At 44.8% G+C, this 27,404-nt stretch overlaps 1 protein-coding gene across 2 annotated transcripts in view; it reads right to left on the bottom strand.

Annotated features, from left to right (window-relative positions):
- Positions 1-27,404, bottom strand: part of TENM1 (teneurin transmembrane protein 1) — an 806,315-nt gene that overhangs the window by 26,597 nt on the left and 752,314 nt on the right. For both annotated transcript variants that reach the window (XM_060293028.1, XM_070044740.1), the window contains 4 exons: positions 20,042-20,408; positions 18,117-18,627; positions 6,848-7,020; positions 5,462-5,697 (listed from right to left, as the gene is read on the bottom strand). In XM_060293028.1, coding sequence (XP_060149011.1) covers positions 5,462-5,697; positions 6,848-7,020; positions 18,117-18,627; positions 20,042-20,408 — 1,287 coding nt within the window. The remainder of the gene's footprint in view (positions 1-5,461; positions 5,698-6,847; positions 7,021-18,116; positions 18,628-20,041; positions 20,409-27,404) is intronic.

The following is a 27,404-nucleotide window of genomic DNA, read 5'->3' as shown; positions in this document are numbered from 1 at the left end:
CTCCCAAGGCACTCTCTTTACCTCGCCAGACCACAGAATCTTAGTGCCAGAAGGAATCTTACGACATGGGCTATTGACCTGGACTGCCTGGGTTCAAATCCTGTGTCACCATTTACTAGCTGTGTGCCCTCTGTGTGCCTTGGTTTCTTTATCTGTGAGAATGTTAATAAGAAAACACACCTGATAAGGTGTTATGAGTAATAAATGAGTTAATATATGGCCATACACAGATAATATTTCAATGAATGTTAGTTGCTATAATTATGATTAATGGTAATAATACTACTAGTCCTAATCATAGAGATTGTATAGCTCATATCCCTCATTTTATAGATGGGAAAAGTGGTGTAAAGTTATGGGCATACCAGTTCTTCTTCAAAACCTTACTCATTCCTCTCACTTGATTTCTGCCATACCATTTAACTTGGACACTTTGTGCACTAAAATAATTTGCTCTTGTTTAATTACTTTCCCGTTGGCGAATTCATCTGGGTAACCGTACAACAGGCATTTAAAAATTTTAATACCAAATCATTAATGCTTATATACAAGTGAAATAGTGTGTGAAATAATACTTTCTGTCTAGCTATCTTTGTGGAGTTGACCCAAGATTAACAAATATAGTAATTTGTTAAATTTACAAATCACAGTAAATTTCTGTGATTTGAAGGCCCCAAGAATCCCCTGACCCCAAAAACCAACACTGCCCAGTGGCCTCGATGCCTTAAATCTCCTGTCTCCAGGCGACTCCTTAGGGGTGAATACACTGCTACTTGGGACTGACACCCACAGATATATTTAAAAAATAGATGAATCTATCTGCAAGCAGGCTCCTTATCTAAATTTTCACAAAATGAAACCCTCCAGCAAACCTAGGGAGAACGAAGTTAAAAGTGTGAAGCAAACACATTTTCTGAGAAAGGAAGGAGACGCTGGAACCCTCTTGGCTGTCTCCCACATTCTCCATCATTTGTCAGCCTGGGACCTTGTGTTTCACCTGGGCTTGTTCCCCCTTTCAAAGCTCAGCTGGCATATGAACAGTCACATGTTGCATTTCAAAACAAATCTACCCTGTTCTCAGTTATCTTTGAATGGCGAGAAAAACAATCAATCGTGTGGGTTTTTAGATTAGTCTTGGCTTCATTTTGCTTGTAAAACATAATCATCTTACTTGATTTGATGACTTTGGTTTGAAGTGCTAAGCTTCTTGGTTTTTGTTTTTTTTTTAATAAAGGAGGCTGCAGTTCTGGAGTTTTGCTGTAACCTCACATCTCAGTCTGCGAAATCTTGTAAAGAGCTCTGAGGTCCAATGCTGGGATAAGTCACATTTAATAGCATTATTATCCACGGACACAGCAAGGTGCAATCTGGATGTAGTTCCTAAACCAGTGTGCTTTTGGTGAACGTCTAATTTCTCTATTGTCCAGGGAAATGTATTTATGGGGACAGACTGATGCAGCAGATGAGAAGGTACATAGACTGGATGGGAAAGTACTTTGTAAGGAAAATGATTCAAATACAACTCAGGTTGGGGGGGAAATGGCTTTTTAAAATAAATGAAATTTCAGGATGTTAATGTGATTTATTTCACTTAATGGAGCTGGTGCCGGATGGCCCAGAGGTAACAAATCCCTCGCCTGCTCAGGCTAAGCAGGATATCATGTTTCCCAGCAGTTTGTTTCCTCACCTTGAAGAGGACCCCCAGTGTGTATGGAAAAAGAAAATCACCGATGGTTGGAGAAAAGCAACTCTTGTTGCTTTATCTTCAAGAGAGGTCTATCATTTTCTGATTTTTTTTTTTCTTTCCACCTAGAAGGTCTGGGGTGGATGTGATAGGTAGCTTTGGGGAACATTTGATGTCCATCATCTTACCAAGGAAGCCTTTAAACGAACCTGTCATTCTGTGCCCGAACAATTAGTGTTTTATGACCTGCTGCCCAAGCACATTTGCAAATTACAAGCACACCTCTGTGTGGTTTTTCAAAGAGGAGCCCTATTTCCCCCAGGGCAGCAGGGGTTTCTATGTTGTGTGACTATCTGAACCTGTTATTCTGTCTGAAGAGCTCTGGAACAGCAGCTCCTCCAGGAGAAATAGAAGATTCAGTGCAAGGTCTCCAGGTACTTGGGGGCACCAGAGAGCCTTAATCTTTACATAGATGTTTACGAATGGGTCACCGCATATTTGGCCCAGAGAGAGAGAAAGTTACATCTCATGTGTCATCAGCTTGCCCCTTGAAAGCTACCATAAGTGAAGGGAGCACCATCTATGAAATAATAAAGTCAGTAAGGAAAAAGAATTTGCCTGGTTAAAACTGGATCTACACCTGCCTTTGGGGAGCGTATTCATTCCATTAAATTGGATATGCCTAATCTGGGGAAACTGAGGCAGTAATATAAGCCAAAGTGCCTAAGGATAGGGACAGCAGGTAAGGATTACCCAGTTAAACAGCCTCCTTCCTCTTGCCGCCTCCACACTTTGCCTGCCCGGAGGCCAGCCAGTTGTCCCGCACCATCCACACTTGCCAGTACATTAGAGTCGATTATTTGTCTCTTTTTGTCAGCACTGAAATGAGGAGTCAGGCCCTGCCAAGGTGGCTCCACTGAGCGGGGCAGTGATTTATAGATTAATTATTTTAAGGAACAAGGCAGCACAGCATGATGTAGTGGAAAGAGTGCTGCGCTAGGCGAAGCCCTGCATTTTAGTGCTGGCTCGGATCCTTAATAGCTGTTTGACTTTGGGCAAATCACTTAACCTCTCTGGGCCTTAGTCTCTTTATCTGTAAATTGGGAATAACAATAATTGATGGTTGTTGGACTTCCCTGGTGGCACAGTGGTTAAGAATCTGCCTGCCAAGGCAGGGAACACGGGCTCGAGCCCTGGTCCAGGAAGATCCCACATGTCGCAGAGCAACTAAGCCTGTGCACCACAACTACTGAGTCTGTGCTCTAGAGCCCGTGAGCCACAACTATTGAGCCTGCGTGCCACAACTACTGAAGCCCGTGCTCTGCAACAAGAGAAGCCACCGCAACGAGAAGCCCACGCACTGCAACGAAGAGTAGCCCCCGCTTGCTGCAACTAGAGAAAGCCTGCACGCAGCAACGGAGACCAAATGCAGCCAAAAATAAATATAAATAAATAAATAAATAAATTTATTTAAAAAATTGATGGTTGTGGTGATCAAATAAAACCCTGACTATGAAAGCATTTTATTGATTGTAAGGCACTAAACATATGTAAAGGATTGTTATTGTTGTTAGATTGCTAGGGACATGTACAGTAACACCACCTAGCCATTCTTCAGTCCCAGGACCTCAGGAAGAACCCTAGAAGTCATAGAGGAGAGGGCCCTGAATTTGTTGCCCTTATAAGCCGTTCCACAAATCTGCTCAACTCTACCACGGGATGGGAAACGGGTCAATTATCAATGGTACTAACTAAATAACACTTCACTCTACTCAACACGAAAGAGCCCCCGTATGTTTTATGACCATTAGCTTCTCAGTATTAAGAACAATTTGGGATATGAGGTGCAAATTACAATTTACAGTCTCTCTCCATTATCCGTGCATATGGAAGGGAGAAAACAGGGTGGGTGATCGTAGAAAGTGGAAAATACTAAAGTCACATAGTATAGAATGAGTTCTCCTAAAGAAAGAATATAAAATCCCAAAGTCACATAGTGTATGATATGATTCACAATGTTTTATTCAGACTATAAGCTGGGGAGGCACTATGAGACCATTTATTTGATATAATTGTTCTGGGGTGAATCCATGAGGTTGGTGAGCCATATGTAGATAATTCTGACTTTTCTCTAGTATGACATTTCATTTCACAGGTGAAGAAAATAAAGGCGTTCCTTAAGCCAGTTGTAAGAACCCATCGAGGGTTCTACCCAGGAGATCTCATTTCTAGAAGAACTCTGATAGAAACCCTCACTGCTCTCACACAGACAGGTTTGACTATTTGGACTGGTTTCACCTCCCAATTCAGTGGCATACCTAGTAAATAGTCTGGCCAGTGGAATCAAAACCTACAAATTGACTTGTGCATGTAGACAACCTTAGTAGCTGTTACAAAAAACAAGCATGGAAGTCTGTGTCTTTGTGTTACCAACAGAAGTGACTGGAAAGTGAGCGCTAGTGTAGATCATTTAGTCCGTATCAAGCCATGGGACTGACTTGACGGCTTGTCACTGGAATTGGGTGGTTGTTTGGCATTGCGTTGCCACAGCCTAGAGGTTACCACATTTTTACTGTGAGTGAAATTTTACTGTGAGTGAAGAAAATGCAAGTGTTCCAGGTATCCCAGGCACGACACAGGTGCTCAAAGCAGGCCTCAATAATGAGTGATCTTCTCCCTCAGGCTGGCAGTTGCTCTCGGGCTGATATTGAATGTTACTATACTTGGAAAGTTGGTCATGTCATCCTAACATTGGTTCATGTTCAAGAAGGGACAGGTAGACAGAGCGCTGTGGTGTCTGTAGGCTTTGTGTGCTGCAGAAAGGCAATTTTGATTGAATGATCCCTGGTTAACTGTGGTGAACAGTGCTTGGTAAGAACTTGAAAACCCCCAAATCTTTCATTTCCCCGGGCAGCTGTCTCTGAGCACCATTAGCCCAATGTGAGTACTAGTCCTTGACCCCTTTGGCGCTTAATATGTATATTCATGACAATGATATCATTCACTGTTTTCGCCCTTTATCTTGCTTTTGTCCAGATGTTGCCTGATGTCTCACATCCTTCTGTGTGTGCCTGCCTGGCCTTTCCAAATGAAGTATCAACTACCGCAAAGCAGGGGTCTGGGACAGCTCAGTGGACCTGCTGACCATCTGCAGGCCTTGTGAGGGATTCTGGAGGGCCTCCCGACTAAACACATTTCTCGATCCAGATGTTCTTGGGGCCTGAAATTGCTATTGTCAGAGCACTTTAGCTGGCTAATGACAAAGAAAGCTCCTATTAGGAGGGGGAAGGGTAAGCTGTGACAAAGTGAGAGAGTGGCATGGACATATATACACTACCAAATGTAAAATAGATAGCTGTGGGAAGCAGCCGCATAGCACAGGGAGATCAGCTTGGTGCTTTGTGACCACCTGGAGGGGTGGGATAGGGAGGGTGGGAGGGAGACTCAAGAGGGAGGGGATATGGGGATATATGTATACATATAGCTGATTCACTGTGTTATAAAGCAGAAACTAACACACCATAGTAAAGCAATTATACTCCAATAAAGATGTTTAATAAATAAATAAATAAATAAAAAGAAAGCTCCTGTTAGAATGTTCATTTCAGGGTACTGAACCATTATCAGCCTTTAGCACCCTCTCTTGAATTAGTATATCATATAAGCTAGTCAGTCAGCTAGAAAAGCTTTGGAGAAATGGGACTTCCAAAGAGGGAGGCTCTGCCGTTTTCAAAACTAAAACACCAATTCTATAGCTTCTATCAGGTCGAGCCTTACCCTCAGCCTTCTTTCAAAAGCGGAAATGTTGCCTTTGTTCTGCTCCTTCCGCTGCCGCCACTCGATGAGGTTGGCGTTGTGCTCTCCGGGCAGTGAGATGTTGCATTTGCCCAGGGTGGGGTTGACCGCCCCGGACAGGATGTGGGGCTCTGAGCTGAGGCTGATCTCCATCCCGCTGGCAAAAGTGACACGTAGGGAGCCGTCTGGACTCACCCGATAGGTACTCTGGGTATTTTCTGCAGACAGAGGAGCAAAGGAGGAAGAGGGGGAAGAAAGGGAAGCACAGAAGCAGAGGAGAGACAAGTTTAGCTTTAGGAGGTAAGGTTGGGAAAGGATGAGCAGGTGGGGTGCCGTGGACCTAACTGTCCTCTGGGCTAGACAACCACTCTGACAGGCCAACACACTCTGTCCATTTGGGTCTCGTTATTTTCACAGCTGGGCTGTCTTGTTTCTTGGATAAAAGACTCCTGTGTAATACTGCAGGCTGTTTTTGTTTTGAGAAACTTTCTCACTTTTAAAGAATTCCCTCACAAACTCCCTTTCTGACTTGGTGGACTGGCCTCCTCCATTTGATATGCTGGGAGCTAGAATGGGCAGAGTATGAAGTTTAACTCAGTATCATCACTGCGGGGGGACACCAGCACGGTTGCCGGACTCCACAAAATGATACGCTGACAAAGGTCGCCACCGATCCTTTTACAGTGGCTCAGCCTAACAATAGAAGGAGTCCTTAATGACTGGGCAGAGAGAAAACAATTTCTCTGTGTCCACCTCCCTCAGCTTCCAAGATATTCTTTCCAAATCCACCTCCCTCCCTCCCTTCCTCCCTTCCTTCCTGTTTACTCCTCTATTTCTCCCCCTCTCTCTCCTCACTTCCCTCCTTTCTTCCTTCCCTCTCTCCCTTCCTTCTTTTTCCTTCCATTCCTTTACTTTCCTCTCTTTGAACAGAATGAGCTTTTAATTCTCTCATTTCCCTTATATTCCTGCTTGGTGTGTATCCTCATTCATCCTTTTTATTCACCCATGTCATCATTGCTCTAGAATGCTAATCTCAGATGGGACACAGACTTCATTTCTTTAGTATAACCCAATTGGAGCTTAAAGAGCCTTACAAACAGCTGCGTGTTGGGAAATGACTTGATGGAAGAGTAGATTTGGCAGGGATTTAACCTCATAACTCCCACTGGGATGTGGCCCAATGTTGCTATAGGAACTTTGTGAAAGGTGTGACTTTGTCTGGGCTTCAGCCTCCATAGCTGGAATATTGGGAGAAGAAGTCATCTTCTCAGCCAAAAGTGAATTCTAGTCATTGACGGTGTGCAGAGGTTTGATGGTAGAAGTAAGAGAGATGCTGTTAGAGTCTGGCGAAGTTGGAAATATTCTTACCTTGTTTTAAAATATATATGGTACTAGTTGCTGTGAAATTGGTTGACATGAGGACGTTTTCGCGGTTGGAAGTATCTAGCTCCACTTTTGTCAGCTTCTCCAGGTCACTGTGGAAGCTGCTGACCTCTCCAGTGGGAAACGTTGCATTGGTCAGATGCCCCTCGGGGTCATACCTGAGGAATGTAACCAATCCCAATGTTGAAGTCTCTTGGCAGTGATAACAGGCTTTTGCAAAATAAAAATCACTTGGCAGCTAATACAGTTTAACTTTGAGTGATAACAAGTATTATTAACCTTGTTCAATAAGAAGAAAAAGGTCAGAGAGATGATTAATCAAACGAAGGTATTTTTTGCTGCTTCTGAATTCTTGATGACTTCCTTGAGCTGTGCTGTTTTACAGAAAAAATATATCTGGTAATGAATCACTAGGGTGGAAAACTGATTTATGAGTCATGTCCTGCTGTGTGCAATGTTGCAGGGAGCCCTCCGTTTGCAATTTGGGTCGATCCCATCAGATGTGATGGGTCACAAGGACCAGCAGAGGGTGCTGTTGACAAAGAAAAAGGAGGCATGACTGTCCGCCGCCCCGCCCCGCCCCCACCAGCCTGAGAAGGCTAATAAACTGATTCTGCACTGTGATAGGAAAATTATGTTTGCTGATCTTTAAGTTGCCAAATTTGAAATGAATGAATCATTCTTCCAACAAAATGACCAAGCACCGAAGACAATGGAAACATGTTCATTAAAACATTCTGGAGCCCCCTGATCTCAGTGCCACTTAATTTTTTAATCTTTTTATAATATAGTACATAATGTGTTGTAATTTGCCTATATGAGTAAGAGACGAAAACAAATAATTACCTGGGATAATAGGCGATAACCTATATCTAGAAATATAGTCTTGTGAGTTGACTTTTTTTAAAAAATCAGAATTGGCAATCTCACTGTCCTCCAAGTGGAAACTGCCTCCCTGAAGGCTTTTGGTGTGGAGCTGTTCTTTTATTGCCAATAGAACCATGAAAAATAAACCCTTCATTAAAAGTAAGGACATGCACTTGGAAACCCATTACTGCTTTCAAGTTGCAAATTACAAAATAGTTAAGTACTTTTTTTGTTTTTAAAATGTTAAACAATTATATTCTTTTTACCCAAAGTGAGCAGGATACAGCCTGGACACAGTGGTAGAGTCTGGCTCTACTGCCTTCTCCCACCAAAATTATGCAAAATGGCCTAGTGATTCAGTGTTAATCCACTACGCTTTAAAGAACTCAGCCTGGATAGCTGCTGAAATTTTAAAACTTAGACCAGCCTTTGGTAGGCTTGGGAAAAGGGGCTAGACATTATTTTATAGGACAAAACTGAACTTGAGGCTATACACAATGCCATCTCAAGTTCAGTTCTGTTTGTACATGAGTGTGTGCACTGCACACACATGCTATCAGTTAAAAGAGTCAGGCACGCAAATAAAAATAATCAAATAGGTCATTTGACATCATAGATATGGCAAGCCCTAGTTGTTTAATTGGATGCACGCTTTGCTTAAATGGATTTCAGTCAAAAAGGTTATTGGCATGTTGCAGCTATGCTGCTAAGGCCTCATTATCGAGGAAAGGCTGAAGGGCGCTGTTTGCGCCTGGGGTTAATGGCAAAATCCTCCCCCCTGCTCAGCCCGTTTGCCTGTGGCCTGCTCGGGGCTCTGTGGCTGCAAGAAGAAGACCCCTGATGAGAAAGGGGCATGGAAGGGCCTGAACACCTAACACAGCTCCGACTTTGTCTGCCTGGTCTTCCTTCCAGGAGAGGAAAACGATATCCAGTTTTGATTCTTGCAAGGTACCAACCTGCTTTTCCCTGTAGGGAGGAGTTTCCAGGCAGCAGACAGAAGGGAGCTGCTGCAGGCCCCCCTCACTATGGAGACTGTGGTCCCACAGCCTGGACTACTCAGGCAGTTCCTCTCTGTTTCACATCCATCACCAGCAACTCTGCCTCATTGGTTTCCCTTTCCTGATTTCTGAAGGGTTTCCTCAGCACTTGGCAAGGTCACTCTTCATTATTCCTCCAGGAGATCTGACCTAAGATGCTACGCATGCAGGTTTCCAACGGGCTTTCCAGCTCAGGGCAGCTTCTTTCTTTCCCAGTCACATAGCCCCTTGTTTGAAAGCAAGATTTCATTGAAAGGTGATGGCAGTGGTCGTGCCCACTTCTCAGGGCAAGATGACAAGATCAGATGCTAACTGAGCCATCCACGAGCAGAGGTCAAAAATCTGAATGAACCTCAGCAGTGGCCTGTGGTGTAATTCCCTGGATAGATGTAGCTGGGAGGCTGCTGCCTGGCTCCTCGTCTGCTGAGAGAGGGAATGCAGTGGGGATAAGATAGAATTTCCCACAGTCCTGCCCAGGCACTAGAGAGCTAGAAAGTTGTATTGTCTGATTTCCTTTCTGTGGCTGGATAAGCCTCCTTATCTGAAAGTGTACATTTGACTTTATCATAAACAAAGCACTCTACCTTGAGGGCGTTATGCTAAGTGAAATAAATCGGACAGAGTAAGACAAATACTGTATGATCTCACTTATGTGTGGAATCTGAAAAAAAACAAAACCAAAAACCCGAACACAAAAAACTCATAGAAAGAGAGATCAGATTTGTGGTTACCAGAGGCGGGGGGTGGGTGGAGGAATGGGACAGAGGTGGTCAGAAGGTCGAAACTTCCAGTCATAAGTTACATAAGTACTGGGGATGCAATGTACAACACGACAATAGTTAACTGCGGTGTGGTATGTATGAAAATTCCTAAGAAAGTAAATCCTAAAAGTTCTCATCAGAAGGAAAAAATATTTTTCTTCTTTTTTTTTTGTATCTATATGAGATGACGGACATTCACTAAACTTACTGTCATCATCATTTTGCAATATATATAAATCAAGTCATTATGCTGCATGCCTTAAACTTATATAGTGCTGTATGTCGATTATATCTCAGTAAAACTGAAGGGAAAAAACCCAAAAAAACAAAGCACCCTACCCCCCCAGTACACTCACCCGCCCCAATTCTGCTAGTCACAGCCAAAGCAATGGCATTTGGTGGTGTCTGCAGTGTGGTGCCTCTCCTGGGCTCATTCAAAACCTACAGGCCCAAGTCTCTTCTGTGGGGTCATGTTCAAAGGAAGAGCAGATCCCACAACTTTGGAAAGATTGCTCCAAACTGGATAAGAAATAAAGGAAGCCTTTGATTTCTTATGGCTTGCTTGAGGTTTCTTTTTGTTGTTGTTGTTGTTGTTTCCCCTCCATCACAGGGGACTGCATGTTTCCAGAGTGAATGTCAAAGAAACAAGTTTAATCAAAATCTCTTACGCTGTTCTGTGGGCTTCCCTCTGGTGCCTGCATCCTTCGGTGCAGAGAACACAAGCCAATATGCTGCAACTGATCCCTTCAGGCCGTAACAGGGTTGTAACTTCCACCGCCCTGCCCCCACTCCCCCTCCCTACCCTGGGCTGCAAATTCTGGTCGGTGAATTGTGTGATCAGGCATTGACTGTTGCCTTCATGGTCATCAGGAGTGAGCTTGGGAAGAGGAGCTTTGCCATCACCTTGTCCCTTCCCGTCCCTGATTTTACAGAGTTCCACTGTGTGCGTGCGCACACACGTGTCCCCGTGGATCAAAGGAAACATTTGTAAAGGAAATTCAGAATTCATTCTTGTCCTTGAGGAACATATAGTTTATATTAGGGGAGATGATATTTACACATTATTAAAAATATATTTGGTCTGATATTTTCTCGTAAGGGATAGCCTGCCCTTTCCCTTGAGGACAATTTAAGCCAGAGCTAAACCGGGCAGGGTAAAAACTAGTAGCTCTTCCATCTTTGCTCTTCTTAAGAAAATATTGAAGATTATAGAAGAAAAATTCATTACTTATTTTTTTTAAAGGAAATAGACCCTCTTTACCCTCTCATGCCGGAAACCTGACCAACCTAATAAGCGTTCTTTAGGAAATATTGGATTGCCCTTTCTTCACCAATAACTTCATGTGGACCCCTATGATTCAGCCCATGTCCATAATGCCCTTCTATCTTCACTCGTCCTTCAGTCAATAAATATCAGTCTTGCGCTAGGTACTGGGGATACTGTGGTGAATGAACTTCAAAGTCTAGTAGCGTAGATAAGATACGCACACAAACCACTCTGGTGCCAGAACATTGCCATATACTTCTGTAAACAAGGAGCTGCAGAAGCTCAGAAGAGGCAGAAGTTACTTCCAGGCAGGCTGAGCAGAAGAGAAGGAGGTGGTACTTGAATCCTGGAGGGTAGCTGGAGATCAGTCCCTTGATAGGTAGAGACTAGGGACGGGAGGAAGGCACTCCAAAGGCAGGCACACCGGTGGCTGGGATGACCATCGAGGGAAGCATGGTGCTGGAGCACACAGGTCCTCTCGGAGGGGAGTGGGAGATGAGGCCGGAGAGGCACGTTGGAAGCAGAGCACGGGGAAACTGGGGTGTCAGGCTCTGGAGGAAAGCATGCAGTCAGTAGACAATGGAGAGGCGTAGGAAGCTCTTCAGGGGGAGAACGGTATGATTCAAGCAGTTCTTTGGTGGCAGTGAATCTCGGAAGGGAAGCTATGGAGCAGGGAAACCTGTTGGGAGGCTAACGCCTCAGCTTGTGTAAGAGAAGATGGTGGCCTCTTGCCTTTATGAAATGCGTTGTGATCGCCTATCCTTGGGACCAGTCTTCCTTCCTAGGCTGTAAACTCTCGCATCTTTAGAGAGAGGACAGTGTCTCATCACCTCTGTATTTTCGGTGTGTGGCACAGAGCAGACTCTCACTGCATATACTTGTTGAATGAGAGAAACAGGATCTGCCAGTGGAAATGGGAAGGAAGGGGTGGGTATGAGAGTCAGCGTGGTGAGAGGATAGACAGAGCCATCCCAGGTGGTGTGGAGGCTTAGCTTACACGGACGTCCTGTGAGGTGCAGCTCATTTCCCAGCCAGGCTCTGAAAGCTCGTTCGGCCAGCAGCCTCTCTTCCTTCTGTTCAGTCCCTTTCTCTTTGGTAGTTCTCTCTCCCCAGCATGAGCCACGACAGTTCTCTCTGCCCATTCCTGATCCTTACCAAGGGCATAAAGCACAGGGGGAAGGAACTGAGCAAAGGTGTCCAGTCTGTCTCTGGAGTACTGAAGGAACTGTTGGCAATTCTACGTTCTTCTTGCTTAAATGAAATCCCTCACCTGCCCAGAGGCAGGGGCCTGGACCATGTGGTGCCTTAGCTCTCTCCCTACTCTGAGATTCTCAAAAGCACTGGAAACACTTCGATGTGTTTGGACTGACTATTCACTTACATAACCAGTTCCGCATGGGAATCACATCCTCTGCTTAGGCAAATATCTCACCCGGAGACGTGGCTTGTGTACCTTGCCCCGCCTCCCCGCTCCCCGCCCCCGTTCTGCTAATCTTATCAGGGAGGAGAGAGAACCTCCCATTAGCCATCTTCCATAAGACTGAGCATTTGTAAAACAGCCTAGAAGGCACCTAGAGCTATCGTGAGGGCATTTCCAAGTTGTCAGTAAATGGCGTTTTCTTGGGGGGGGGGGCAAGTCCCGGGATAGAGAGAACACAGAAAACCAGGGATCAAGAGATCGTGCTCCCACAAAGGTCAAGGGCCCGAGGAACTGTCAGCTCGGCCTGCACTGGCAGCAGTGACAAAACTGACACTTTGGCCTCAGTCTGGGACCTTTTCAGTTGAGCGTAGCAGAAGCCTTTACCGGGGAAATGCTTGCGAAACAAGCAAGGGTGTCCTGGCTATCCTTGCAGCCTCTGCTGGGGCAGGGTCATCGCAATTAGGAGCCCGCCAGCCCCTCGGGCCAGAACCCCTGCCTCGTTCCTAGTTCTGCTTTGACAGCCATTTCTCTGTGGTCAGCTTTTCCCCTGACACTCAGGACACTTGGGCGCAGTCACATCAAGTACTAATACTTGGGGTGTGCAACTTTGATCCTGGTCCGAGTCAAACGGAATTATGGAAAGCAATGAACTATTTAAACAACATCACACTACACAAGACAAGCCCACATACTACCACGGCACCAGATGCATTTTAAAATCCCATTTGGACTGTCCACACTGTTCAGGGTCATCTGTGTCATTTCTCCCTGCGTTGTCGCTGACAACCGAAAGTTGAACGGATTACTGGCTTAGCTACCTCTATGCAGCAGTCTTCCATCCTTCCAACAATTTTGCTTCTGTTTCTCTTTTTCTGTTTCTCATCTCAGAACAGAAATCTGATGTCCACCTTAGCAAAGGATTTGTCACCTTTTGGCCAAAGAAGGCAGCCTCTCTCTCACCTCTGAGCAACGCTCAAGTTCTTTTAGGAGGGCCTGGTAACAGTGGCCCAAGGCCGCCTTCTACTGACCTCAGCATGGCTGTAACCCTGACTGGAAGAGTAGGTCCGATTCGGTGCTCCCTGGCTTCAGAAGGAGAAGGAAAACCTCGAAGGAGTGCTCAGAACTGGCTAAAGCGTTGGAGGATAAAAGTGAAAGAAGCCAGAGTTTGTACAGAGTAGACTGGGAAGAATTAGTTTCATTTTTAAGGTTGGGAAGTTGCTCATTCCCGTATGTACATGCAGGAACCGACAGGGACAGCATTCCGTTGGGGACAGAATGCACTGCTTCAGGAGGAAGAGGAACCTTCTCTCCACAGAGGGTTTCCGCATAATACTGGCTGGAGTCGAGAAGGTGGGAGAAGGACGAAATGGATATTCAGCCTCCCTTTCTCTTTCATGGCGCTCTCATACTCCTCTTGTCCTGCTACTGCAGCAGAAATCTTCTAGCTCCCCAGACTTCCCATGGTCACTCCTGTAATCCCAAATCCTCTTCCTTTTTCTGGAAGGCAGTGGGGTAGTAGTGGAAAGAGCAGTGGGCTAGAAGCTCAAAGATCTGACTCTAGACCCAGCCAACCAGCAACATGAATGGGCAAATTAGTCCCCTACTCTAGGCCTCCATTTCCTTATTTGTAAAGTGACCTCTGATGTCTCCTTGTGGCCATAAAATTCCATGATTACCCCCGCGTGAATGCCTGTGTTTCTCATCTCTTAATGCCTCAAGATTGGTTACCCAAAAACAATGATGTTAGATGCTACTTTTTTCTCACTGCCAGCTGAGTCCTGGTAACAGGCCTGGGCTCTGCTTGCTGTAAGTATCCGCCGGGACCACAAACTATCCGACTACAACATTCTGCTCTCTATCTGACATCATCAGTTTTCCCCTCTGTATTGGATTATTTTCATCAGCACACAAATGTACCATTATTTCTTTCATTTTAAAAACCTCCTTCTGATTACCCTGTTCCCCCCCCCCCCGCTCCAATTTCTCTGCTCGTTACAGCAGTGCACTTCAGAAGGGTTCTTTATTCATTGTCCCCAAACTCTCCTCCCAGTTGCTCTCTTTATTATTATGATGATTATTATTGAAATATAATTAACATAGCATAAAAGTCACCATTTAAAAGTACACAGTACACAATTCAGTGGCTTTCAGTACATTCACAACGTGTGCAACCGTCAGCACCATTTCTAGAACATTTCCATCACCCCCAAAATAAACCCCGTACTCACTGGCAGTCACTCCCCGTTCACTCCTCTCCCTAGCTGTTGGCAACTGCTAACCTGTTATACTTTGTCTCTATGAATTTGCCTTTTCCGGATATCTCATATAAACGGAACTATATAATATCTGTCCTTTTGTGTCTGGCTTCTTTCAGGTAGCATAACGTCTCTGAGGTTCACCCATGCTGTAGCACGTACCAGAACTTCACTCCTTTTCATGGATGGATAATATCGCATTGTATGGCTATACCACATTTCGTTTGGTTATTCATGACTGGATGGACACGGTCCTCTACACCTCTTGGCTATTATGAATAACACTGCTATGAACATGTGTGTATCCATTATCTCTTAAACCTCCTCTGCTAAAGCTTCTGTCCCCCAGTGCCCACAGCACCTGTTCTTGTGAAGGTACACAATGATGTCCACAGTGTTGGATGGAACTGTCATTCTCCGTGCTTATCTTACTTGACTTATCAGGAGTATTTGACATGGCTGATCGCTCCTTCCTCCTTGCATCACTTGTTTTACTTCGCTTCCAGGACGTCCCACTCTCCTGGTTTTCTTCCTACTTCACTGGACTTTCTTTCTCCGTCTCTTTTGCTGGTTCCTCTTCATATCTTCAACTCAATGTTGGGGTGCTCTAGGTTCCATCATCAGATCTCTTTTCTTCCTTGACTACACTCACTTTTCCATGAAGATCTCGTGGCTTTAAACACAGTCAAGACACTGGTGGACGCTAAATTTGGATCTCCAAATTTCACATCTCCAGCCGCTCCCCTCAATTCCAGACTCATAAATCCAACTGCCAACTTGATATTTTCCCTTGGATGTCTAAACTGATCATATCCAACCCTGAACTCCCACCCAGTATCATGTACTCCTTGCCTGGTCTTCCCCATCCTGGTAAATGGAAAGTCCAACACCCACTTGCTCAGGCCAAAAACTTTGGAGTTATTTCTGACCCTTTTTTTTTCTCATACTCCACATCCCATCTGTCAGTCCTGACAGCTCTATTGTCAAAATATATTTAGAATATTATCACTTACTGCCCTCACTCCCTGGTCTAAGTCACCATTTTGCCTGGATTATTGCAATAGCCCCCTCCCTCCATTAGGTTCCTCTACTTCCACCATACAGTCTGTTTTCAATACAGAGTGATTCTTTAAAAATGGAAGGCAGATTCTGTCACTCCTTTACTTGAAGCTCTCCAGTGGTCTCACCTTTTACTCAGAGTCAAAAGGTCTTTACAGAGGCCTGCAAAGCCCTATGTGAAGTGGCCCTGGCCACTTCGTTGATTTTGTCTCCCTACTGTGATTGTGCACTCCACTCCAGTCACAGTGGCTGCCTTACTATTCCTTGAACATGTCAGATTTGTTCCTGCTGCAGGGCCTTTGCACTTGCTGTTCACTCTGCTTGCAATGTTTTCGCCCTTCCTCCCCTGCAGATACCCACACGACTCACTCCCTCACCTCCTACAGGCCTTTACTCAAATGTCACCTTCTGAGCGAGGTCTTCCCTGACCACCCAGCCTGAAATAAAAACCCCTTCTGCCTCCAAATCTTGATTCCCCCTGACCCTGCTTTATTTCCTCCACAGAGCTTATCACCATCTGAAGTTCTGTGCATTTTACTTGTCTCCCTCCAGTACAATGTAAGCGCTATGAAGGTAGGGATTTGTATCTGTCTTGTTCACGGCTATATCCCCAGCACCAGAACACTGCCAGGTGTATACTAGCTGCTTAGCAAATATTTGTTGAATAAATAAATGAATGGTTAAACGGTTATTTTGTGGGGGCTTTTTCTCTAGTTTTATTGAGGTATAATTGACAAATAAAATTGCATGTATTTCAAGTGTACAATGTGATGATTGGTAAATAAGTAAACGGTTGAACTGGTTATTTTGAAAACTAGTTAATAATTCTGCCATTTCTTGTTGCTTAACTGAATTTAACCATTAGTTTTCAAAATAGTTGTTTGTCGGGCTTCCCTGGTGGCGCAGTGGTTGAGAGTCCGCCTGCCGATGCAGGGGACACGGGTTCGTGCCCCGGTCCGGGAAGATCCCACATGCCGCGGAGCGGCTGGACCCGTGAGCCATGGCCGCTGAGGCTGCGCGTCCGGAGCCTGTGCTCCGCAATGGGAGAGGCCACAGCAGTGAGAGGCCCGCGTACGGAAAAAAAAAAAAAAAGTTATTTGTCTAATTTCAGCTGCAGTGTGATCTTGCATGAATTTTTGAAAAAAGATATTCTCATTAGAACTTTTATCTTTCTTAAGGGTAGTATATTTCAAAATGTGGGCTCTTGAGTCAGACTGTTGCAGTTTGAATCCTGGACATCTGTGTGAATCAGGACAAGCTCACCATGCTGGGCCTCAGTTTCCTCATCCATAAAACAGGCAAACCAGGAGCACGTATCCCATGTTGTTATTTTGGAGATCAAACAAAATACTTTATGTAAATCACCTACCCTAGGACCTAGCACATAGTAAACCCTCAGTGAACAGTAGCTTTTATTACTTTTATTAAGATGTAAGAGAAATTTTTCCAGAAATAGAGGAAGACCTGCGACAGAAACTGAATACATTTTTCTCAGTGAAACTAAAATAGCTGTCCAGCTCTTTTGTATAAGTGGCATTTCTTTGGGAAATGATCCAAAACTTGAAGGCCAACTGTTTTGTCCCTTTCCTCAGGAGGGTTTCGTGGGATCCAGTCTTTTCATATTCCCTACATTCTCACGGAAGAGTCACACCTGGAACTCCTCGTATTTAGTATCTCCGCTTCTCACGTTCCCCAACTTGAATGCCATTTCAGGCTCTGGGTTCAGTTCCATGCATTATCTTCACTCTGTAAACTGGTTAAAAATTCAGCAACTCCCTTCGTGGGAAAGAGGCTTGCCGAGCGCTGGCAAACTAGCTTTCTAAATGGGTTGACTTGCAAATAACGTTGTCCAGCCTTAAAAGGCAAGGACGATGGTCTCTATGTCCATGACAGGACACCTCCTAGTAGCCTGCCATCAGACACACCTTCTGTTAATTCCCAGTTAAACAAAGTTATCACAGACCCGGTCTGTGAATACCCAAATGTATTGGAGTCTTTGCCTTGTGCAGGGAAACTGGGGGGAGGGCGCAGGCCTGTACTGAAGCTTTTGACTCCACATTTCCCAGAAGCAGCCAGTGGAGTGCAGCTTCTCCTGTTTCAGCATTTGCCCCACGTCATTTCACAACTTAAACTGAGTTGGGCTGGGCCGGGCTGCGCACACATTCATTCATTCATTAAACCCCACAGCGATCAATAAATACTAGTTAAGCTACACTGCTTCTTTGCTACTTTAGAACTATTTTCTAGTTTTGTCATTTAAATGAAATTTTCCCTTGTTTTCCCAGCTATGCTGTAAATTTCTCGAGCACATGGACTTCCGCCTCATTCTTGTCTCGTGCAGCACCATGCTTGATTCTTCATTCAGCCTATGTGTTTATTATTATGCTCTGCAAAAGTGCTTGCTCTGGAGAAATGGGTTCGAAGCCTAGGAGTTGGGTAAAATTTTCTCCTTGACTTTTTTTTTTTTTTATTGTGGCTGTTAGGAGAAAATAGCATGCAACACTCAGCAATTACTAAGTCATTTTCCCACTGTAATACAACTGCAAATACAAACCTAACAAAGCCCATGTTGAGACTTAGAAACTTACTCATAAACGGTTGTCCACCCATTTTCGTTACTTTTGGTAGCCAGAAGCCCCGTGTTTCCTGGATAGGTCATCAAGGCCAGATTGTAGCCTTGGGCTGACACTCTTTTCAGGACTCCGTTGCTGCTTATGGTCAGCCAGTACACCTGCCCGCCAGGCACCACAAGCCAAAGGGGCATCCCGCTTGCGTCTCGGCGAATGTGCACAGAATTGCCGTTGTTGCTGGTAATCGCACCCAAGTCGCCTTCGGCATTGTAGGTGAAATTATACACATAGTCCCTCGTTATCAAGTTCAAGGTGTGCAGGTGGGTTCCATTGACAGTGAACTGGTACAGTTCCTGATCAGCAGGTGATGCAATCTCATAAAGGTTCATGTCATTCAAGTGAGCTTGGTTCCTGCTAATGGTACGAATTCGAACATTCCCAAGGTCTGCCACGTAGAGGGTACCATCAGGCGACACTGCTAAGGAGGAAGGGGCTTTCATCTTTGCATCTTTGGCATAGCCACCATCACCTGTGGGAGAAAGACCCTGATGTTAATAGTTGTGGTCACAAGCACTTATACAAACATACCATATACAGAAATCGCTGTGCATCAAGAATCATTTTAAAGGGAACAGTCAGTGAACCAACATTCTCCACATGCCCCAGCTGGATATTTGAAACCCATTATTCCCAATTCTTGAGTCAGTGCCACTAAAGATGAACAGTGAGATGCAATTCTCTCAGTTAACACCAATTTTGTGAAATCGTCAATCCTGCTCTTCTGTATCTAAAGATACAAAAACAGCAAATGATGACAGACACCCCAAATCTAGCCAGAGACTTACGCCTGTCCATGCTCATAGCATCTATCTCAGGGCTTTCCAGTCCTACTGTGCCCAGACACCTTTCTTCTGTTAACTTTCATTGTCATATTGTCAAAGTACACTAAGTCTGCAAGTGCGACAATCATTCAGAACATCAAATTTGATAACTGGAATAAACATTCCAGTTTTGCCTTGAAAGAAAGATATCAATTAGCAAAATAACTATAAAACTAGTTGTCTAGGAAAACATTGGAAATATCAATCAAAAGTCATATTGACCAAGTTGCTCACTCTTGATTCCTCTGTCCCAAGGAAAAGCAAAGGTTAAAAGAACCATTTGGGCGTGGATGAGCAGTTTAATAGGGCGGCATGCAGCATGGAGGGATGTCCACGTACCAGCAGTAAATGCATCTATTGACATTTACAGGACTGTTTACTGTCTGGAATATCCACTCTGTGTTTTGGAGAAAAGGCTCTTCCCCCCCCCCCATTTCAATTGAAGTAAAGGGCACTATTGGTTATGGAGAAAATTTTGGATTAAAAAAAAAAACAATGTAAGTAGCAGACCGATGTCCTGAGAACCCTCCATTGTGAGATTTAATTTTGCCCTTGTATCCTGAAAGCAGTCTGCTTCTAGTCCCTTTGGGTTTCAAATAGCACACATTGTTAATCTGGAAACCAGTCACTTATTGGAAGTAATTTTTTCCTTAGCTAAATCAGTAAATGTAGGTTTTACCTAGCTTCCCTTTCTCCAAAGTACAAATAATATCATGATCTTACATTTGTAGAGTGGTCTTAACTTCTTAGAGTACCAAAACTTTTATTATACTAGTTTATCTTCAAAACAGCAAGGTGATATAACTGAGACACGTGGTCCCTCTACTTAGCAGATGAAGTGAGTCATGAAGGGGTTTTATGGCTTTCCTAGGGTCACTCAGTGAGTCAGCTGCAGAACAAGGACAAGATACTAAGCTATCTCACCCTCAATCCATTGCTTTCTCCAGTGCCTCACACCAATGTTTACAAGTAATACTTCTGTTCTTTTTTTGACTTTTCTGATGCACGTTTTTCTTTTGAAAACAGAGAGGGGGAGCTACTGAATTGCTAGAAAGGTCATACCTGAAAAACAGTCACAGTTGGGATCAATTTTGCAGTCACAGTCAGTGGGGGCACCAGCCATGATGGAGATCTCCCCATTGGTGGTAACTTGCTGAATGCGGTTTACTTTCCTCTCGTCTGTTTCAGCTATGAAGAGCAGCCCGCTGTGGGAGACGCTGATGGCCCTTGCTGACTCCAGAGTGGAGTGAATTGCTACCTTGCTGACCAAGAAATGATCGATGCCTGGCACCTGGCAGTGAATGGGGCGCCCTGCAATGATCCGCACTCGCCTGTTCTCAGAAATTTGAAGCACAATGTTGTTATCCAAGACGTACAATGAATTGTCCAAGGGATTGACTGCAAGGTCTGTTGGCCACTCTAATCGCACCTGCAAAAAGAACAGAACACACACCATTAGGTTACAATATCTTTCCGGGGCCGTTTTACCTTGAAAGAAAAATTGGCTTATTGGTTCCCCGTCTCATGAATTTCAGCAATGTTGGTGTTATCCCGCAAAGTTCGGAAGGACAGCTGATTAAGTGCTCTGGTAAACACATTTACCATTTATGCCATTTCCAACATAATGTGAATTATTTTCTGCTATAATTCCGGAAGGATCCTTCTCAGAGTGTGGTCTCTGGACCAGCAGCAAGAGCATCACCTGAGAACCAGTTAGAAATGCAAATCCTCAGGCCCCAACCTAGACTTATTGAATCAGAAACTCTGGAGTTGGAGCCCAGCCAGCCACGTTTTAACAAGTCCTCCACGTGATTCTGAAGCACAATAAAGTTTGAGGGCCACTGCTCTAGGGCTTCTGTGGCACTATGAGATGCAAATCTCTCTCACTGCTCTGTAGATGCATGGAACAGCAAAGTCATAGAGGCATCTGGACAACAGAGTGCTAGAGAAACCCGATTTTACTCTATCAGCAACCTTTGGGGACAGGACCTTTCCTTGGCACAGACCTAGCAGCTGTCTTGTGGAGTACTCAGGTACAGTTCATCGGCTGGGGATTTGGAATCCTAAGTTGTAATGCACTGCTCATGTGGCTTGACCTGGTTCACTCCACATCCTTCTTTCCTCAGCAAAGAAACAGGTTGGTTTGTTCTTTCATTGGATGTTTGCTGAGCACCTTCTCTGTGCTAAGCCTTGTGCTAGGCTTTGGGCATTCAAAAGATCTCCAAAATGACACAGCTTCTGTCTTCAAATGCCTCATGGTCTACAAGAACCCTTGGAGAGCCATCAGGCAATTACTCTCCATGTCATGAGAAGGAGGCAGCAGAGAGGACGTGAGAGCTCTTTACCCAGACTAGGAGTCAGGAGGCAGGGTATTTCCAGAGAAGGTGGTACCTAAATAGGGTCTGCAATGACCAGTAGGAGAGGAATGGGGTGGAAATGGCAGGCAGCAGAGTTGAGGGCAATCCAGGGAGAGGGAGCAGCATGGGTAAAGGTTCAGAGATTAGAGACAGTATGGCCCATCCAGATACTACAAACAATCCAGTAAGGCTAATACAGGCTGAGTGATGGAGAGGTGATCGGTGAGAATCAGGAGGTAGACAGTGGCTAGGTATCAGGACTGAATTGTGCCCCCCTAAATTCATATGCTGAAGTCTAACCTGTAATGTGACTGTATTTGGAGATGAGGCCTTGACAGAGGTAATAAAGGTTAAATGAGGTCATAAGGGTGGGGCTCTCAGGTCCTTATAAGAAGGAGGAAATACCAGGAATGTGTATGCACAGAGAAAAGCCCATGTGAGGACACAGTAAGAGGATGGGCGTCTGCAAGCCAAGGAGAGAGATCTCAGGAGAAGCCAAACCTGCCGACACCTTGATCTTGAACTTCCCACCTCCAGAACTATGAGAGTATCACTTTCTCTTGTTAAAGCCACCTGGTCTGTGGTGTTTCGTTGTGGTAGCCCCAGCAGACTAATACACCAGGTAATGGAGAGATGTACATGTCCAGTTTTATTCTGATGGCTTTAAGTAGGGATGTGACATAATCATATTTGGGTTCTAGAGGGATCACCCTTTCTGCTGTTGAGATCATATTGGAGGAGGAGGTGAGATGGGAAACAGGCCGCTAGCTAAGAGGCTCCTGCAGTGGTCCAGGTGAGGGATGATGGTGGCCTGAATTAGGTTGGCGACAGTGGGGATGGAGAGAAGTAGATGGATTTGAGACACATTAAGGAGTTAGAAGCAAAAGGACTGGGGTGTGTGTGTGTGTGTGTGTGTGTGTGTGTGTGTCTGGCGTGTTGGTGCCAAGTGCTGTGCTGGGCACTGGGACACACAGGCCAAGCAAACACGGATCTACTCTAGCTCCCTTCTCGACACAGGAGTCAGCCCAATGTCTACCATCTCCTCGACAGCTGCTATTTATCACCGGGCACTTCTCAGAGAACTACGTTACGTGCACTCTCGACTCCACCACTCACTTATTCTGTACTTTCTTTCTCTTCTCTTATGGCTAGGCAAAGGCAGAAGAGTCTGCCCCATTCCTGGCCAAGATAGTAACAGTAATGTAGCTGCAATTCTTTTTGCCTTAAGTGAAAGCCCGAGGAAAGCTTTGTTTTTCTCATTGAATCCGAAAGTCTGAAAACAAGATATATGCTGTCATCGCATTCTGAGGCCCACTATTTCCAGGTTGGAAGAGGCCTTCCACTCAGTAATGAAGTGGACAAAGGCCGGTCTGAGATAAAGCCCTTCCCTCTAATTCTGTCTCTTAATGGAGGACAACTGGTGATGTTATAAAGAAGACAAAGGTTGTCTTTGACCTCCCCTCTTGTACCACTTGGCTCTCTTTGTCCCCCGTCTCTGAGTGTCTCTCCCAGACATCCAGCAGCCTCAACCTGTCCTCCTGTCTCTACATGCCCGCAGCCTCGACATGGGCTGGCCTTCTCTGGTCAGCACCATATGCCTCTGGACAGCTAATGGAGTATAAAGCTGAGCTTCTGTCATGCACGTTCTACAGAGCCTTTCAAACTGAGGCCATTGGATAAACATTAACAGCTCCCAGAGCAGTTTGCTGTGATGTGTTCCTCAGCACGTCTGTCTGAGGCCCTTGCATGTCAGCGCCCTGCCACGGAGAGGGAGAGCAGGGAGATGGAGCGCCTGCGCTGTGGACCCCTCCGCAGCCCTCACTCTGGACCTCTATACACACCATCGGGCTGCTACAGAAGCTGTCTGTGTGCGCTGGGCCTCTGGAGCACGGTCCCCCAGGAAATAAGCTGGGGCTGGCTGAGGAAGAGGAAACCAATTGATTTCAGTCCAACACTCGTATTTTGATCAAGTCTGAAGTCAGTGACCCAGAAAAAACAAAGCTGGCAGAAATGACGTTCTAATTATCCCCACTCTGAGAGCTGAGGCCGGGCCAGAGGCCGGGGACGGCACACACCTGGCAGAAGTCAGAGAAGGCCATGTTTTGGACTCTGCTCTCTGCTGTCAAGGCGGCCTCTGAGATAAAGGCTGGTAGTTGGAAGACGAGCTGTTAAATTCTCCAACTCGCCCGAGCTGATTTAAGTCAACGCTACTGGTGTCATGTTTATTAGGTTTAAAATTGCCTCAAAAATACACCAGCTATTGTGTCTGTTTGTTTTCTGTTCCATCAAATAAGTCACCCTCTGGCAGTTTCCTGTGACTAAAGTGGCCTCTGTGCTTCTGAGACACTTTCTGTATGAGCTACACAGAATCCCTTTAATTCCCATTTGATTTGTCTCTGAAAACGCCTCAGATGAAAGATGTGTGGCTACTTAGTAGTCTAGGGTCTGTCTTTTCAGAAACTGGACCTCTTCACCTCTCGTAGGTTGTTAGTTCCTTCTATCTGCTTCTCATGGTAGATACTCTCTTTTCCACGTAATTTTTCAAGGAACTGGTGCTTTATACCAAGGCATTTCCATAACACACAATGTAACATGCGGATTGGAGTCTTTGCCTCATTCCGGCTGTCAGAATTAGCATCTGTTAGCTGCAGAGAGACCCCAGAATTATAGACTACTGAGGTGGGACTAAGGTTAACCCCTGAGGGCTGTTGGCATTTGTCCAGGTGGAGAAAAATAAACATTTCTTTTGGGGGTGGTGGGAGAATCTTTGCACAGTAACCCAGCCTGCAGGGAAACCATTTGGCCTAATTTGTGGTCGGTGCCCCACCTTGTAAAAATACATTAATTTGCTTGAAATGTCAAAATGTATTCAAGCTAAACTAGCATTAAAGGTCACTGGTGTAGCCGCCAGCTGGTAGAATGTGCCCATCTCCCAACAACCTTCCCTGAGAAATAACCCAGAGCAGAAAGGGGCTCTTGGTCTGGATGTCAAGCCTTGACAGCACCATGTCTTCCTCTGCTAATTGAAAATCTGCCTTGAAGGCAACTTGGCCCTCAGGTCAGCCAGTCCCATGGCTGGTTTAAAGAGTCAGCTAATTTTGACCTAAGTAGTAGTTTATAAAGCAACAGAATCCTATCGGGGAAAATCCATGTGTAACAGCAATATCTAAATATGAGCCCTTGATTAGACTAAACTAGAAAATTCTTCAGTTATCCCACACTGTAGACGCAGACCATAATTTGTAAACTGAGGCTCTCCCTAACAGTTTCAAGGCTGGTTCCTTCCCATACTAGTTGTAATCCTAGGCAAATGAGGTATCGTCTATGAGTCTCTGATTTCTTCATCTGCAATAAGGAAAAGAAGCTGATGATAGTCTATCTACTTTTCAGAGATATTGCATGGATCAATTGTGATAAGGAGGCAAGGTACTGAGCCCAGTGCCTGGACAAAGTATGGGATAGCAAATGGTATTAACATGAAAAATGGTCTCAAAGTCATAAACCTTTAGCGCTAGAAGGAACCTAGTCCAGTTACCATTCAATATAGTTCCTTTTCAGCTCCGTTTCCCAGACTTCAGTTGTCCACATAACAGCTTCATGAATTTTGCCTTAGCTGTCCACCACTTGCACTATTATTGACTTAATATTTTTCTTTAAATTGACTTATTTTTAAATATAAATAGGTGCTGCCCCTTCCTTTGAACTGGTCCTAATCAGTAACATCTGTAAGATTACAGGCCCACTCATCTGAGCCTTTAATGTAAGTAGCTACTGTTTACTGAGTGCTTCCTATGTATCAGGCTCTTTACATGGATTCTTCCTTTATATTCTTAGGTCAATCACTTGAGAAAGAAACTATCAATACCCCCATTTTCAGATGTCTGCGCTTCGCCTCCATGCCGTCTGATTCCTCACCTAGAAGAGTGGACATGTTTCTTCACGCTCTCCTCACCAAGTCTGGCCTCCCCTTTACCTGGTTAGATTCAACCTAAAGGTTGATTTCAACCTTTTGTTTTGTTTTGTTTTGTTCCTGAGAAGGTCAAAGCTCATTAGGAGTTGAGTGATTGTCTTTCTCTCTGTCATTTGTTATCTTTCAGTTCAATGCTTTGTGGTGCCTACTCTGTCTCAGGCACTATTATAAAGGTAAATAAAAAAGGTCCCTGCCCTTTATGAGTTCACGGTCAAGTGACAGAAGGCAGATACAGAAACAGGTCATTTCAATATCACGTGGTTAAGTGACACAATAGACACATGCCCAGGGTGACATGGGAACACAGAGGAGGAAGCTTGGGGCAATACTCCTAGAAGAGAAATGTAAACTTAATCTTGAAGGATGAAGCAAAGGTACTGAGAAAAAGCAAGGTGGGAAGAGTGATCTCAGCAGAGGGAAAAGAATGAACAAAAGCACAGAAGCACAAAACCATATGGGAGTGTGGAGCTCACCGCAGTCTGGGATTGCTGGAGCATAAGTAGGGTAGGCAGTGGTGGTAAATGAAGTTTCAGTGTTTGCCGGGGACTAATTTTAAGTCTCTCCACTGAGGCACTATTGTCATTTGGGACCAGGTGATTCTTCGTTGTGGGGCCTGTCCTGTGCAGTACAAGATATTTAGCAGCGTCTCTGGCCTTTATTCACTAAATGCAGGTAGCACCTTCCCTTGAGCTGTGACAACCAAAAATGTCTCCAGACGTTACCAAATGTCCCCTAAGGGGAAAACTGTCCCTTGTTGAGAACCGCTGCATTAAGCCATGAAGGGCTGTGTAGGCTAAGGACTTTAGACTTGAACTGAGGGTGTTGAGGAGTCAATGAAGATCTTTAAAGTTGGGGGTTGACATGGTCAGACTAGGGCTTTAGAAAGATTACTTAGGCTGCAGTTTGGGGAGCAGGCTGGAGGGAGACCAGATTGATGCAGGAGAATCAATTTGGAGGCCAGATCTTCACCAGTACATTCACACATTTACATAGCTGTCCCTCCACGCCTCTCGCAAATATCTGATGCTGATTCAGACAGACAAGGTCCCTGCCTTCATGGGCTTAGAGTCCGCTACACTGTTTCTCATACTTTTTTGGATTTACAAAGTCCTTCGAGAATCTGATGGAAGCTATATACTCTCTCCGTAGAAAAAGGCTCAGATGTAGTAGAAGGAAGTGGTTAGGAGCTCGGGCTTCAGAGTTAAGACTTCCTGGGTTCAAAATTTTGTTATTTGCTAACTCTGTGACCTTGGAGCAAATCAGTTAACCTCTCTGAGCCTCAGTTTCCTTATCGAGAAATTGGGTATAGTAATAATACCTTCTCAAAAATTTATTATAGGAATTATACCAAAAAAATCTACATAAAGCACTTAGCACAGTGCCTGGTACACAGAAAGGGCTCTGTAAAGGCTACTTTTTATTATGGAACATGCCTGTATTTCTTCTCATTCCTGTCTGACTATGGACATGTTCTATTCCTTGGCTATCTCATGAACCCTTATTTGATTTTTTTTTTTTTTTTTGGGCTGTGCCTCACGGCTTGTGGGATCTTAGTTCCCCAACCAGGGATTGAACCTGTGCCCCCTGAAATGGAAGTGCAGAGTCCTAACCACTGGACCGCCAGGGAAGTCCCTCTCATGAACTCTTAAGTGCAGTCACATCGTCATGCTCTTTCAAGGTTTCCCTTGCTTCTCTGTCACCGGCCATTCCCTCCTTGTTCATTTATTCCATTGCTTGAGAATCCTTTTAAGCTATGTGTCCTCCAAGAAACATTTGGCTTATATTGGGATATATTATTTCTCATACATTTGTCAGCCAATTTCATGGCTAATATTTCAGCTTATTACTTGGATTCCCCACTGTTATTTGTAACAGTACTCTTGGTGCAGTTCCAAGTGTAGAACATGCTACTTTATTTTCCTTTCTTCTGCCAATAAATGGCTCTTTATCCCATTTTAGGCATTATGCTAGGCACTAAGGAGCCAGCTCTAACCAACACAGACTAGGCCCTGCCCTCATGTAACTGACAACCTTTGGCTGACTTCATTTCCTTCATTTTCTAATAGATACAGGGTGTTGCCAGTGACACAGAGCAGTA

This window comes from Globicephala melas, chromosome X, assembly GCF_963455315.2.
Source record: "Globicephala melas chromosome X, mGloMel1.2, whole genome shotgun sequence".
In the NCBI taxonomy this organism is placed as follows: Eukaryota; Metazoa; Chordata; class Mammalia; order Artiodactyla; family Delphinidae; genus Globicephala; species Globicephala melas.
This window is presented reverse-complemented; position numbering and strand designations above follow the sequence as displayed.